The following is a 16160-nucleotide window of genomic DNA, read 5'->3' on the forward strand; positions in this document are numbered from 1 at the left end:
CTCCATCCTGGAGCCATCTCTCCATGGTACCTAAAAGAACAGAAACATTAACTCATGCTCTGGAATGCGGTATCACTCAAAGACATCGTACATCTTCCAGAGGCCCATCCTCAGTAGAACACATACAAATGAGCATTCTAATAACCCCTTATTCTGTTGCATAAACAACCATTTGATGCAATTACAGCATTATAACATAATCTTGTAATTTCCACCATAATTCACAAGAGTTTACTTCCTAAACTTGGAAGTACTTTGCTGCCCCCTCCTGATGAAATACTTGTACTACATTTTTTTAACAGTATTTGATCACAGTCTTGCTGAATGTTGATATTTCAAATTCTCCCCAAGATAAAATGAGGAGGGCGAGAACTAATTCACTATCCAGTCATCTAGACAGTCTGTGGTCATGAAAGGATAGTAGATGAGGAAAGGAGTTTCCTAATCCATTTCCACTAAGTGTCTATCGATTCAGGACAATAAATGATGAGTCGCTGAATCAGGTGAATTGGACGGCCAGTTGGTGTGGTGATTGGCAGGAGCCAGCTAGACACATACACACAGACACACACACACACGGACATGAACACACACACAGTTGGTGTGGTGACTGATAGAGGCCTGCAGATGTCAGATGTCAGGCCCTCCCATACGTAGTAATCAGTTACATTCTCCTTAAAGTCCAAGCCTAGTACAAAGGCTATGTAGAGTTACTCAAGTCATTTAAACAATGTAATACACTTTTCTTGCTCACAAGATTGCATGTTTAATGGCTAGACTGGAAAGATTTGGTTTCTAATATACCAATATGCTTAGTTTACTATACCAATATAAAGTGAATATACTTATTATTGTGGAATATACTTATTATACTTATTATTATTCCTACTTCCGGCGCCGACCGAGATGGCCGCCTCGCTTCGCGTTCCTTGGAAAATATGCAGTATTTTGTTTTTTTATGTGTTATTCCTTACATTGGTACCCCAGGTAATCTTAGGTTTCATTACATACAGTCGGGAGGAACTACTGAATATAAGAGCAACGTCAACTCACCACCGTTACAACCAGGAATATGACTTTCCCGAAACGGATCCAGCGTTTTGCCTTCCACCCAATACAATGGATCTGATCCCAGCCGGCGACCCTATGCGACGCCGTAAAAGGGGCAAACGTAGCGGTCTCCTGGTCAGGCTTCGGAGACGGGCACATCGCGCTCCACTCCCTAGCATACTACTCGCCAATGTCCAGTCTCTTGACAATAAGGTTGATGAAATCCGAGCAAGGGTAACATTCCAGAGAGACATCAGAGATTGTAACGTTCTCTGCTTCACGGAAACATGGCTAACTCAAGAGACGCTAACGGAGTCGGTGCAGCCAGCTGGTTTCTTCACGCATCGCGCCGACAGAAACATACATCTTTCTGGTAAGAAGAGGGGCGGGGGTGTATGCCTTATGATTAACGAGACGTGGTGTGATCATAACAACATACAGGAATTCAAGTCATTCTGTTCACCTGATCTAGAATTCCTCACAATCAAATGTCGACCGCATTATCTACCAAGGGAATTCTCTTCGATTATAATCACAGCCGTATATATTCCCCCCCAAGCAGACACATCGATGGCCCTGAACGAACTTTATCTGACTCTTTGTAAACTGGAAACCACACACCCTGAGGCTGCATTCATCGTAGCTGGGGATTTTAACAAGGCTAATCTGAAAACAAAACTCCCTAAATTCTATCAGCATATCGATTGTGCTACCAGGGCTGGTAAAACCTTGGATCATTGTTATACTAACTTCCGCGACGCATATAAGGCCCTCCCCCGCCCTCCTTTCGGAAAAGCTGACCACGACTCCATTTTGTTGCTTCCAGCCTACAAACAGAAACTAAAACAACAAGCTCCCTCGCTCAGGTCTGTTCAACGCTGGTCCGACCAATCTGATTCCACGCTTCAAGACTGCTTCGATCACGCGGATTGGAATTTGTTCCGCATTGCGTCCAACAACAATATTGACGAATACGCTGATTCGGTGAGCGAGTTCATTAGAAAGTGCATTGACGATGTCGTACCCACAGCAACGATTAAAACATTCCCAAACCAGAAACCGTGGATTGACGGCAGCATTCGCGTGAAACTGAAAGCGCGAACCACTGCTTTTAACCAGGGCAAGGTGACCGGAAACATGACCGAATACAAACAGTGTAGCTATTCTCTCCGCAAGGCAATCAAACAAGCTAAGTCCCAGTATAGAGACAAAATAGAGTCGCAATTCAACAGCTCAGACACAAGAGGTATGTGGCAGGGTCTACAGTCAATCACGGATTACAAAAAGAAAACCAGCCCCGTCGCGGACCAGGATGTCTTGCTCCCAGACAGGCTAAATAACTTTTTTGCTTGCTTTGAGGACAATACAGTGCCACTGACACGGCCCGCTACCAAAACCTGCGGGCTCTCCTTCACTGCAGCCGAGGTGAGTAAAACATTTAAACGTGTTAACCCTCGCAAGGCTGCAGGCCCAGACGGCATTCCCAGCCGCGTCCTCAGAGCATGCGCAGACCAGCTGGCTGGTGTGTTTACGGACATATTCAAACAATCCTTATCCCAGTCTGCTGTTCCCACATGCTTCAAGAGGGCCACCATTGTTCCTGTTCCCAAGAAAGCTAAGGTAACTGAGCTAAACGACTACCGCCCCGTAGCACTCACTTCCGTCATCATGAAGTGCTTTGAGAGACTAGTCAAGGACCATATCACCTCCACCCTACCGGACACCCTAGACCCACTCCAATTTGCTTACCGACCCAATAGGTCCACAGACGACGCAATCGCAACCACACTGCACACTGCCCTAACCCATCTGGACTAGAGGAATACCTATGTGAGAATGCTGTTCATCGACTACAGCTCAGCATTTAACACCATAGTACCCTCCAAACTCGTCATCAAGCTCGAGACCCTGGGTCTCGACCCCGCCCTGTGCAACTGGGTCCTGGACTTCCTGACGGGCCGCCCCCAGGTGGTGAGGGTAGGTAACAACATCTCCACCCCGCTGATCCTCAACACTGGGGCCCCACAAGGGTGCGTTCTGAGCCCTCTCCTGTACTCCCTGTTCACCCACGACTGCGTGGCCATGCACGCCTCCAACTCAATCATCAAGTTTGCGGATGACACTACAGTGGTAGGCTTGATTACCAACAACGACGAGACGGCCTACAGGGAGGAGGTGAGGGCCCTCGGAGTGTGGTGTCAGGAAAATAACCTCACACTCAACGTCAACAAAACAAAGGAGATGATTGTGGACTTCAGGAAACAGCAGAGGGAGCACCCCCCTATCCACATCGACGGGACAGTAGTGGAGAAGGTGGAAAGTTTTAAGTTCCTCGGTGTACACATCACGGACAAACTGAATTGGTCCACCCACACAGACAGCGTTGTGAAGAAGGCGCAGCAGCACCTCTTCAACCTCAGGAGGCTGAAGAAATTCGGCTTGTCACCAAAAGCACTCACAAACTTCTACAGATGCACAATCGAGAGCATCCTGTCGGGCTGTATCACCGCCTGGTACGGCAACTGCTCCGCCCACAACCGTAAGGCTCTCCAGAGGGTAGTGAGGTCTGCACAACGCATCACCGGGGGCAAACTACCTGCCCTCCAGGACACCTACACCACCCGATGTCACAGGAAGGCCATAAAGATCATCAAGGACAACAACCACCCAAGCCACTGCCTGTTCACCCCGCTATCATCCAGAAGGCGAGGTCAGTACAGGTGCATCAAAGCAGGGACCGAGAGACTGAAAAACAGCTTCTATCTCAAGGCCATCAGACTGTTAAACAGCCACCACTAACATTTAGTGGCCGCTGCCAATATACTGACTCAACTCCAGCCACTTTAATAATGGGAATTGATGGAAATTATGTAAAAATGTACCACTAGCCACTTTAAACAATGCCACTTAATATAATGTTTACATACCCTACATTACTCATCTCATATGTATATGTATATACTGTACTCTATATCATCTACTGCATCTTGCCATCTTTATGTAATACATGTATCACTAGCCACTTTAATAAACTATGCCACTTTATGTTTACATACCCTACATTACTCATCTCATATGTATATTCTGTACTCTATACCATCTACTGCATCTTGCCTATGCCATTCTGTACCATCACTCATTCATATATCTTTATGTACATATTGTTTATCCCTTTACACTTGTGTGTATAAGGTAGTAGTTGTGGAATTGTTAGGTTAGATTACTTGTTGGTTATTACTGCATTGTCGGAACTAGAAGCACAAGCATTTCGCTACACTCGCATTAACATCTGCTAACCATGTGTATGTGACAAATAAAATTTGATTTGATTTGATTTGATTTGGATATCGGTCACAGTATTGTTTTGGGTCAAAAACCTGTCCAAGCCTATAGCCTCCAGGCAGACAAGTCATGTCATGTCTCGCTCTCAAACTCTCACTCTCTCTCCCTCTCTCCCCCTCCACCTATCCTACACCCCCCCAAAACACTCTTTCTCCCCTCCCGCCCCTCTCTCTCTCTTTCTCTCTTTCACACACCCCCCTATTCTCCCCCAGACTTCTTCCCACCCCCGGAAATGGTGGATGAGGGGGGGCTGGCGCGGCCGGTGGTGGCTGGCATCGTGGCTACCATCTGTTTCCTGGCAGCTGCTGTCCTCTTTAGCACACTGGCAGCCTGCTTCGTCAACAAGCAGCGCCGACGAAAGCTCAAGAGGAGGAGAGGTGAGACACACATAGAGACACACAAGGATTTACAGACAGACACACATACACATGATTTGACAGCTGATATAGCAATATAGAGCTCTCTTGACATTTCTTTGAATTGACATCAAATTAAACATTGAATTAATCCCCCCCACCTCTTTTTCAGACCCCCCTCTCTCGATAACACACTGCAGAAAAAGTGTGGAAACTCCGTAAGTAACCCTAAGCCAACAACGCTTTTCTCTTTTTCTTACTTCGTTGCAAATTATGCAAATCAAGGGCAGGGTGCACTGCATCACAACTCAAGGATTCTAGCAGACACGCCCATCAAATAGAGAAAGCTTATTGGCAGGACCACCAATTACTGGCCAGCGATTGGCCAGATATTGACGGACAGGGGGCGGTCACTGTGTAGCTAGCCATTACCCATAGTTCATCTCAGCAAAGCCCATACTTGCTTTTTAACGGTCATATTTGGAACGATACTTGTCGCGTACAGTAAATGCTCAATATGATATTGAAAAAATACAACTCATATTTTATAAACATTTACCAAATTCAAATCATGTTGTCGATAATTCCCAACAAATTGCGGCCTAGAGAAAACACTTTCAGCTACATGTTTTCCTTCATGTAATCTTAATGGACTAGTAGAGCTGAGCTTGTACACAAGCTTGTCTTTTGTCATGGCCCAGAAAGTTCAATTCATCGTTGTTGACCTTGTTTTCCTAATAACAGTGGGACTGAACGATCAATACCTCTTGGTCACAGAGAGGTTGTCATGGCCGTGTTCACAAACATTGGTGTCTAATCTAGCAACCAAGTCTTTGTGTGTGTGTTCCCTATATGGTGCATTACGTTTGACCAGAGCCATATGGGGTGCTGGTAAAAAAAAAGTAGTGCACTATAAAGGGAATAGGGTATAATTTGATATAATTTGAGACGCAACCCAAGTATTTTAGTATCAAAAGAAAACAATCCTACATAGAGACATCAATCAAAAATCCCTGACATTAAAGGCAGAACGTTTGATAATTATTTGAGGGCGGTGCTTCAGAGGTATGACAAACTGTTGGATTGGAGAAATGGCTCTCCCTCAGATCTTTCCAAGGGCCTCATTTGGCTACTGTGGCCTCATTAAAATAGCATCTTAATTGCCACATAGATTCTCTCTTTCTCAAACTCATTCCTTCTGTGGGCTTTGAGGACTGAACAAGCATATGTTGTTGAGCTGCATTCCATGGAAGTATTTTTTGATCCACTCACTTACAGAGCATGTTTTGTTGAACTCCTGGGGTAGTGCGCCTCCCGGGTGGCGCAGTGGTCTAGGGCACTGCATCGCAGTGCTAGCTGCGCCACCAGAGTCTCTGGGTTCGCGCCCAGGCTGAGCTGGGTTCGCGCCCAGGCTCTGTCGCAGCCGGCCGCAACCGGGAGGTCCGTGGGGCGACGCACAATTGGCATAGTGTCGTCCGGGTTAGGGAGGGTTTGGCCGGTAGGGATATCCTTGTCTCAGTATGTAAAAAATGTAATAAAATGTATGCACTCTACTGTAAGTCGCTCTGGATAAGAGCGTCTGCTAAATGACTAAAATGTAAAATGTAGTGGTACTAACATTGCAACAGGACGTACAACCAACATTTAGGAGAAGAGAATGTGTTATGTCTGTAAAGTTGTGGTGTTTTAAATGTTAGGTAAGAGGTAAAAAAAAAAAAAGTAACAGGTAAGTATCCGATTTGTCACTGTAGCCTGTTATTTTTTCAAAAGCTGCCACTTGATTGTGATTCCTGTCTTTAGCCCTCGTCTTGGGACTCCATTTGACCCTTTTAACACTAAAGTGTCGACCCGAACCGTACTGTGCTGGTTTGGATGTTTTCCTTCCACATTGTCCTATCCTGCAAACTTCCAGCAACTATGGTGGGTATGTAACCAGGCCAGCCTAGTACAGCTCGGCTTGTCATGGCCCGGCTCAGTAATAGTGTGAAAAGGGCAATAGGTTATATAGTCCAAAGTAAACTTTTTTTCTCCCCTGATAACTCAACCTTAACCTTACGTAGCAGGCGGAAAAAAACGCCTGAGCAATGTTCCCACACCCATTTTTCACGGGAAACGGAAGATAGGTTGAAAATACTGTATCCCTTAAAAACAGATTTTAGCTCTTTTCTGGCAACCGTGCATAGGCTAATCCAACCTAGATGGTGTGCAATTATAAATCACACCACTAGGACACACACAAGCGCTAACATGCTATTGCTAACCCATATTCTCAGTTCATGGATGAAATATGAAGTCAGGTGAAAGCTGTGATCAGAGACCAGCTTCAGATACTGAAAGGAGATCAATCCCTCTCTCTGTGTTAGTATTGGTGTAGATTGAAATTGCTGATCTTGGGTCGCTGATGTTGGGTCAGTTTTGCTTTTCCAAACCAATGGTTAAAATCAAATCAAATTTTGTCGGTCACATACACATGGTTAGCAGATGTTATGCGAGTGTAGCGAAATGCTTGTGCTTACGGTTAAGGTTAGAAATTGGGGACAGAAGCTGATCCTAGATCTCTAACTAGGGAAACTTCACCCCAGAACGTAAGTATTCAGCCTGGACTATGTTCTGTTCTGTCCCCTATGCCTATCTCCTCTACGCTCACTATGTGTATGACTATAGGTTAGCAGAGGATCTGGCTGAAAGGCTGCGGTTGAAAAGTGGCTCACTAGCAAAGTACGGCTGGTACATGCGAGTTTCCAGAATCCCCTGACTTGTTCTTATTTGTCATTATTCCTCTTTCCTACCCTGACAACAATGTTGTTCTTTGATCCTTGTCGAGAATACTTTTTTGGCGCTGGCAAGAACTGAAGTTTTACATGGTAAAAAACATGCATGCTGTGAATTATGTTTCCTAGCTGTCTTTTTTCATTTGGATCCTGGGGCCTCCCTCATGCTTCTTCACACCATCCTGGCCCCTGGCTTTACTACCCATGCTTCTGTGCAGTGGCGTGTCCAGAACATTTTGAATGGGGCGGCCAAGGTGGGGCACCGACACAGTTTAGGTGGGCCATAACATTTTGAAACTTAATCAATGCTAGATGGATTTTTTCAATATAATTATGATTGTTCCACACATTAAATGCTTCAGCTTACACTACCGGTCAAAAGTTTTAGAACACCTACTCATTTAAGGGTTTTTCTTTATTTTTACTTTTTTCTACATTGTAGAATAATACTGAAGACATCAAAACTATGAAATAGCACATATGGAATCATGTAGTAACCAAAAAAAGTGTTAAACAAATCAAAATATATTTTATATTTGAAATTCTTCAAATAGTCACCCTTTGCCTTGATGACAGCTTTGCACACACTTGGCATTCTCTCAACCAGCTTCACCTGGAATGCTTTTCCAACATTCTTGAAGGAGTTCCCACATATGCAGAGCACTTGTTGGCTGCTTTTCCTTCACTCTGCGGTCCAACTCATCCCAAACCATCTCAATTTGGTTGAGGTTGGGGGATTGTGGAGGCCAGGTCATCTGATGCAGCACTCCATCACTCTCCTTCTTGGTCAAATAGCCCTTACACAGCCTGGAGGTGTGTTGGGTCATTGTCCTGTTGAAAAACAAATGATAGTCCCACTAAGCCCAAACCAGATGGGATGGTGTATCGCTGCAGAATGATGTGGTAGCCATGCTGGTTAAGTGTGCCTTGAATTCGACATAAATCACAGACGGTACACCAGAAAAGCACCCCCCCCCCCCCCCCCCCGCTTCTCACAAAGACACTGCAGACCAAAGGTCAAATTTAATGTCCATTGCTCGTGTTTCTTGGCCCAAGCAAGTCTCTTCTTATTATTGGTGTCCTTTAGTAGTGGTTTCTTTGCAGCAATTCGATCATGAAGGCCTGATTCACACAGTCTCCTCTGAACAGTTGATGTTGAGATGTGTCGGTTACTTGAACTCTGTGAAGCTTTTATTTGGACTGCAATTTCTGAGGCTGGTAACTCTAATGAACTTATCCCCTGCAGCAGTGGTAACTCTGGATCTTCCTGTCCTGTGGCGGTCCTCATGAGAGCTAGTTTCATCATAGCGCTTGATGGTTTTTGCAACTGCACTTGAAGAAACTTTCAAAGTTCAAAGTTCAATGTAATGATGGACTGTCATTTCTCTTTGGTTATTTGAGCTGTTCTTGCCATAATATGGACTTGGACTTTAACCAAATAGGGCTATCATCTGTATACCCCCCCTACCTTGTCACAACACAACTGATTGGCTCAAACTCATTAAGAATGAAAATAAATTCCACAAATGAACTTTTAACAAGGCACACCTGTTAATTGAAATGAATTCCAATTGACTGCCTCATGAAGCTGGTTGAGAGAATGCCAAGAGTGTGCAAAGCTGTCATCAAGGGAAAGGGTGGCTATTTGAAGAATTTCAAATATAAAATATATTTTGATTTGTTTAACACTTTTTTGGTTACTACATGATTCCATATTGGTTATTTCATAGTTTTGATGTTGTCACACCCTGACCGTAGATTGCTTTGTATGTTTCTATTTTTTGTTTGGTCAGGGTGTGATGTGGGTGGGCATTCTATGTTTGTATGTCTATGTTTTCTATTTCTATTGTGTTTGGCCTGGTATGGTTCCCAATCAGAGGCAGCTGTCAATCGTTGTCTCTGATTGAGAACCATACTTAGGTAGTCTGTTTTCCCACTGTTAGTTGTGGGTGGTTATTTTCTGTTTAGTGTTTAGTTGCACCTTGTAGAACTGTTCGTTTGTCGTTTTGTTGTTTTTTGTTCGAGTGTTCATCTTTATTAAAAATATTATGAATACGTACCACGCTGCACTTTGGTTCTCTTCTCCTTCTCCCGATGACAATCGTGACAGATGTCTTCACTATTATTCTACAATGTATAAAATAGTACAAATAAAGAAAAACCCTTGGATGGGCAGGTGTTCTAAAACCTTTGACCGGTAGTGTAGGTTTGGTAAATCATAAATCAATTCTAAAAGTCTTGTTACAGTGTTTGCATTCAAGGTCAGGATTTTATGTAAGGGTATTAGCATACAGCAGTAAATTCACTTGAAAGTGCCATCCAGAGTGCAAATTATACCGCAGGGCAAAAAAAAAAATGGGGGTGGGGGGCGTGGCACCCTGGGCCACAGGCACTAGCTTTACTCTGCTCAGCAGTTTACCATGGTACACTGAAACACTTTATCAACGTTATCATGGCAAGTTGACACATTTTCCAAACTCTGAAATCACACTTGAAAAGAACAACTGACCAAACTGCTCACTGAGCCTAATGAGATAAATGATCGTGTTCTTCAATTCATTAATTTAATGAACCAGTCTTTTGCGTGTCTTCTCCCCCCAGTTCTAATAACTGCCCCCTTTGATGACTTTTGGATATGGCTTAATGGTTTACACACCATGTCAAGCAGAAATCTCTTGCATTGTACATATGATCCTATTATTTGTGTAATATGCAGTACTCATCATCAACATTGCATACTTTCCATCCACTAGTCATTGAAGAAAAAGTGAAGGAGTTTGCCTTGGCTGTGGTTATGCACTTGCACGTTATCTTCCAAATCTCTCTAATCACTGTACATATTATAAGGCTTGAACATAGTCACAGAAGAAAGAGAACAGAAATTCAAAACAAAGTTTAATGTATTGTTGTCAATGGGGTATTTATGGACAATTCATTTTTCTTGGAGGGCAAGCTGTCATTATTGGCTTCTGTAAATGTTGGCACGAGCCAATTGCACTCCAGTTCACTAAGTCACTTTAGAGCAATAGAACAATTAAAGATATATATATATACACAGTGCATTCGGAAAGTAATCAGACCTCTTGACTTTTTCCACATTTTGTTACATAAATTGTTTTTTCCCCCTCATCAATCTACACACAATACCCCATAATGACAAAGCAAAAACACGTTTTTAGAAAGTTTTGCAAATGTATAAAAAAACGAAAATATAACATTTACATAAGTATTTAGACCCTTTACTCAGTACTTTGTTGAAGCACCTTTGGAAGCGATTACAGCCTCAAGTCTTCTAAGGGTATCACGCTACAAGCTAGGCACAACTCGATTTGGGGAGTTTCTTCCATTCTTCTTTGCAGATCCTCTAAACTCTGTCAGGTTGCATGGGGAGTGTCGCTGCACAGCTATTTTCAGGTCTTTCCAGCAATGTTTGATTGGCTTCTAGTCCGGGCTCTGTCTGGGCCACACAAGGACCTTCAGAGACTTGTCCCGAAGCCACTCCTGCGTTGCCTTGGCTGTGTGTTTAGGGTCGTTGTCCTGTTGGAAGGTGAACCTTTGCCCCAGTCTGCGGCCCTGAGTGCTCTGGAACAGGTTTATATCAAGGATCTCTCTGTTCTTTGCTCCATTCATCTTTACCTTAAACCTGACTAGTCTATCAGTCCCTGCCGCTGAAAAACATCCCCACAGCATGATGCTGCCACCACCATGCTTCACCGTTGGGATGGTTACAGCTTTCTTCCAGATGTGACGCTTGGCATTCAGGCCAAAGAGTTCAATCTTGGTTTCATCAGACCAGAGAATCTTGTTTCTCATGGTCTGAGAGTCCTTAAGGTGTGCCTTTTACTGAGGGGTGGCTTCTGTCTGGCCACTCTGCATAAAGGCCTGATTGGTGAAGTGCTGCAGAGATGGTTGTCATTCTGGAAGGTTCTCCCATCTTTGTCAGAGTGACCATCGGGTTCTTGGTCACCTCCCTGACCAATGTCCTTTTCCCCCGATTGCTCAGTTTGGCAGACAATTCCTTCAACCTCATGGCTTGGTTTTTGCTCTGACATGCACTGTCAACTGTGGGACCTTATATAAACCGGTGTGTGCCTTTACGAATCATGTCCAGTCAATTGAATTTACCACAGGTGGCCTCCAATCAAGTTGTAGAAACATCTCAAGGATGATCAATGGAAAGAGGATGCATCTGAGCTCAATTTCGAGTCTCATAGCAAAGGGTCTGAATACTTATGTAAATAAGGTATTTCTGTTTTTCTTTATAAATCAGCAAAAATATCTAAAAACCTGTTTTTGGTTTGTCATTATGGGGTATTCTGTGTAGATTGATGAGGATTTAAAAAATATTTAATACATTTTAGAATAAGGCTGTAACATAACAAAATGTGGTCTGAATATTTTCGAATGCACTGTATATATACAGTTGAAGTTGGAAGTTTACATACACTTAGGTTGGAGTCATTAAAACTTGTTTTTCAACCACTTCATACATTTCTTGTTAACAAACTATAGTTTCGGCAAGTCAGTTAGGACATCTACTTTGTGCATGACACAAGTCATTTTTCCAACAATTGTTTACAGACAGATTATTTCACTTATAATTCACTGTATCACAATTTCAGTGGGTCAGAAGTTTACATACACTAAGTTGACTGTGCCTTTAAACAGCTTGGACAATTCCAGAAAATTATGTCATGGCTTTAGAAGCTTCTGATAGGCTAATTGACATAATTGGAGTCAATTGGAGGTGTACCTGTGGATGCATTTCAAGGCCTACTTTCAAACTCTGTGCCTCTTTGCTTGACATCATGGGGAAATCAAAAGAAATCAGCCAAGACCTCAGAAAAAATTTTGTAGACCTCCACAAGTCTGGTTCATCATTGGGAGCAATTTTCAAACGCCTGAAGGTACCACGTTCATCTGTACAAACAATAGTACACAAGTATAAACACCATGGGACCACGCAGCCGCCATACCGCTCAGGAAGGAGACGCGTTCTGTCTCCTAGAGATGATCGTACTTTGGTGCTAAAAGTGCAAATCAATCCCAGAACAACAACAAGGGACCTTGTGAAGATGCTGGAGGCAACAGGTACAAAAGTATCTATATCCACAGTAAAACGAGTCCTATATCGACATAACCTGAAAGGCCGCTCAGCAAGGAAGAAGCCACTGCTCCAAAACTGACGTAAAAAAGCCAGACTACGGTTTGCAACTGCACATGTGGACAAAGATCGTACTTTTTGGAGAAATGTCCTCTGGTCTGATGAAACAAAAATAGAACTGTTTGGCCATAATGACCATCGTCATGTTTGGAGGAAAAAGTGGAAGGCTTGCAAGCCGAAGAACACCATCCCAACTGTGAAGCATGACGGTGGCAGCATCATGTTGTGGGGGTGCTTTGCTGCAGGAGGGACTTGTGCACTTGACAAAATAGATGGCATCATGAGGGAGGAAAATTATGTGGATATATTGAAGCAACATCTCAAGACATCAGTCAGGAAGTTAAAGCTTGGTCGCAAATGGGTCTTCCAAATGGACAATGAGCCCAAGCATACTTCCAAAGTTGTGGCAAAATGGCTTAAGGACAACAAAGTCAAGGTATTGGAATGGCCATCACAAAGCCCTGACCTCAATCCCATAGAAAATGTGTGGGCAGAACTGAATAAGCGTGTGCGAGCAAGGAGGCCTACAAACCTGACTCAGTTACACCAGCTCTGTCAGGAGGAATGGGCCAAAATTCACCCAACTTAAGGTGGGAAACTTGTGGAAGGCTACCCGAAACGTTTGACCCAAGTTAAACCATTTAAAGGCAATGCTACCAAATACTAATTGAGTTTATGTAAACTTCTGACACACTGGGAATGTGATGAAATAAATAAAAGCTTAAATAAATAATTCTCTCTACTATTATTCTGCCATTTCACATTCTTAAAATAAAGTGGTGATCCTAACTGACCTAAGACGGCATTTTTACTGGGATTAAATGTCAGGAATTGTGAAAAACTGAGTTTAAATGTATTTGGCTAAGGTGTATGTAAACTTCCGACTTCAACTGAGTATATATATATATATATATATACTCCTTTACTTATTCTCCATCCCACCAATATGAACTATTAACTGCTAATAGGTTTAGGGTTGAAATTAAGGATGTTTGGAAATGTCTCCCAAAATACATAGGAACAAGGGTGTGTGTTGTGCTGCTACCAAAGCCAGACGGAGGGATACCCCCGTTCCCTCTGAAATGCATTACTTCCACAGTACTCAGTATGTAGTCCTAGCATGTGTGGGTGTCTAATGGTATGCTGAATGACTCATTGTGCATAATAAATGGTTAGCTTGTCAGACGTGCATCGTACAAATATCTTCTTGTGTCTTTCGCTCCTTCCCTGTATTCTTTATTCCTCTCTGTTTCTAGCTCTTGCTTCTATCTCCTCTCCTCCCTTTTCTCTCTGTCTTGCCTCCCTTTTGCTTTCTGCTTTTTTCTCCGACTCAGCTTATCCCCATCTTTTTTTGCCTCTTTTTTATCTCATTTTTTGCTTACCCCGTTTCTCTGACTGTATCTCTTTCTCCCCCTCTCTCTGTCTCCCTGTCTCTCCATCTTTTTATCCCTACCCAGCCTTTTATTTTAGATTCTCTCACACCCTCTGTCACTGACTCCGTTTCTCTGACCATCTCTTTCTCTCTCCCTCCCTCCTCTCTGTCTCTCCTCTATCATCCCTCACTCTCTTTCTCTCTCTCTTTCTTTGTTTGGACGTGGAACCTCTGGAGACTCATTGACAGCATTCCTCCTCCTCCTCCCTCTTCTCCCCTCTTTTTCTTCCTCCTCTCCCGTCTCTGTTGTATTTCCCACCGCAGGACTCCTCTTAGCCCATTGCCCGGCATAGAGCCCTACTGTGAGGGGCCAGACGCCAGCAGCTACCGGTCCCCGCCCTCCAGCCCTCAGTGAGTGTGGCTAACTGCACCTTGTTCAGCCCGCCCCTCAGTCAGTGTGCTGCTGGCTGGCTTGGCCGCATGCTTCATGTGCTGGGCACAGTCGCACGGTCACATGCCGGTTCAAGCAGTTGGGGCCCTAAACTCCCTCACGGTCCACTCACAGGAGATGCAGAATTATTGAATAGATACAGCTGTAAAAAGATACGCACTAAGCAACCTACCTGGAGTCATACTTGTTTTATGGTCCCCGGAGATGTCATAGTCTTAGATGTCCAGCAGAGGGTGACTTGCGTACAGCACTGTTGGGTAGAAAGTGCCCTTTGAGAAAGCTGTTGAGCTGAATTTAAATACATCCGATTCAAGACGAAAGCCCTAGATCCCGATATCTCAGAAATGTTCCCAAAATGGGCCAAATAGCAATTTAGACCAGTACTATTAATGGTCTCCCCAAGGTGCGTGCAAACGTAGCGTGATAGCACCGCGAACTGAAAAGGATTTTCAGCGGTCAGACTGCTCCAAATTCAAATTGACATATAAGCCACGGTAAGTGGTGTAACAACAGTGAATTACACTGAGTGTACAAAACATTAAGAACACCTGCTCTCTTTGAATGCTGCTGTGTTTTTCAAGCGCAACAGTTTCCCGTGTGTCAAGAATGGTCCACCACCCAAAGGACATCCGGTCCACTTAAAACAACTGTGGGAAGCATTGGAGTCAACATGGGCCAGCATCCGTGTGGAACACTTTCGACACCTTGTTAAGTTCATGCCCCGATGAATTGAGGCTGTTCTGAGGGCAATAACACAATAACACAACATTGCACAGGAGACCATTGTATTCAGTTTTCCCGAAATGGTACCAATTGCCCCCGATGCTGACCACCATGCTGGACATGTAAGATGAAACCACTCCAGTGTTCAGAATGGACAAAATGTTTACTCTCCTTTGAATCGACAGACGACTCTGTCCCATTGAGGATTTCCACTGGGCGCACATACCCAGTATTCTCTCCTCCCATCTCGTGGGTTTCATTGGTCGGGCTGCTGCTGCTGCTTCTCCTCACGTCCCACCCCCCAACTTCCCTCCTATGCCATACACTGAGAATATAACAGGAACATATCGCCACTTGTCATGAAGCTCACGGGCATAGCATCACATGCTCTGGCCTGACCTGTTTTAAACCTAGCACAGGTAGACCAATGGCGTTTTAAGTTTGGGATGGCTATACAAAGGGAACAGGTCTGGTGTACAACAACTGGAAAGCAATGGGTTTGGTTAATTGATTACATCAGGGAGACCATTGGAAAATGGAGTCTCTTTTGTTCTACTTCAAATGAGATTGATATTCAACAGAAGCTGACAGTTATTCAATAATTATGACAATTTGCTTTTACTGCCCCATTATCTGTTACTTTAATTTCTAGTCAAATCTGTTGTCCCTGCATCAATGTGTACAATGTGTGGGGAGTTTGGGGAAATGTAACTTTCTTTCCCTATCAAAAGTGCAAATTACTCCCACAGAGTTATTTGAAGTCTGGGCTATCCGACTCCAAAAACACCCCAAGTAGTCTTTAGTTTTGGGGAAGGTTAGGTTACCACATAATTCAAATAACTCTGTCGTAGTGACATATGTCAAGACCCACCCACACAGTTTACATATACAGTACCAGTCAACATTTTGGACACACCTACTCAGTCAAGGG

General features: G+C 43.7%; 1 protein-coding gene across 1 annotated transcript in view; it reads left to right on the forward strand.

Moving 5' to 3' along the window:
• LOC120057428 (protein turtle homolog B-like) overlaps positions 1-16160 on the forward strand; it is a 235761-nt gene that overhangs the window by 198928 nt on the left and 20673 nt on the right. Inside the window, exons 16-17 of the mRNA XM_039006053.1 lie at positions 4605-4769; positions 4921-4966. Of these exons, the coding sequence (XP_038861981.1) occupies positions 4605-4769; positions 4921-4966 (211 nt within the window). The remainder of the gene's footprint in view (positions 1-4604; positions 4770-4920; positions 4967-16160) is intronic.

The sequence above is a fragment of the Salvelinus namaycush genome, chromosome 12 (genome assembly GCF_016432855.1).
Source record: "Salvelinus namaycush isolate Seneca chromosome 12, SaNama_1.0, whole genome shotgun sequence".
NCBI classification, from domain to species: Eukaryota; Metazoa; Chordata; class Actinopteri; order Salmoniformes; family Salmonidae; genus Salvelinus; species Salvelinus namaycush.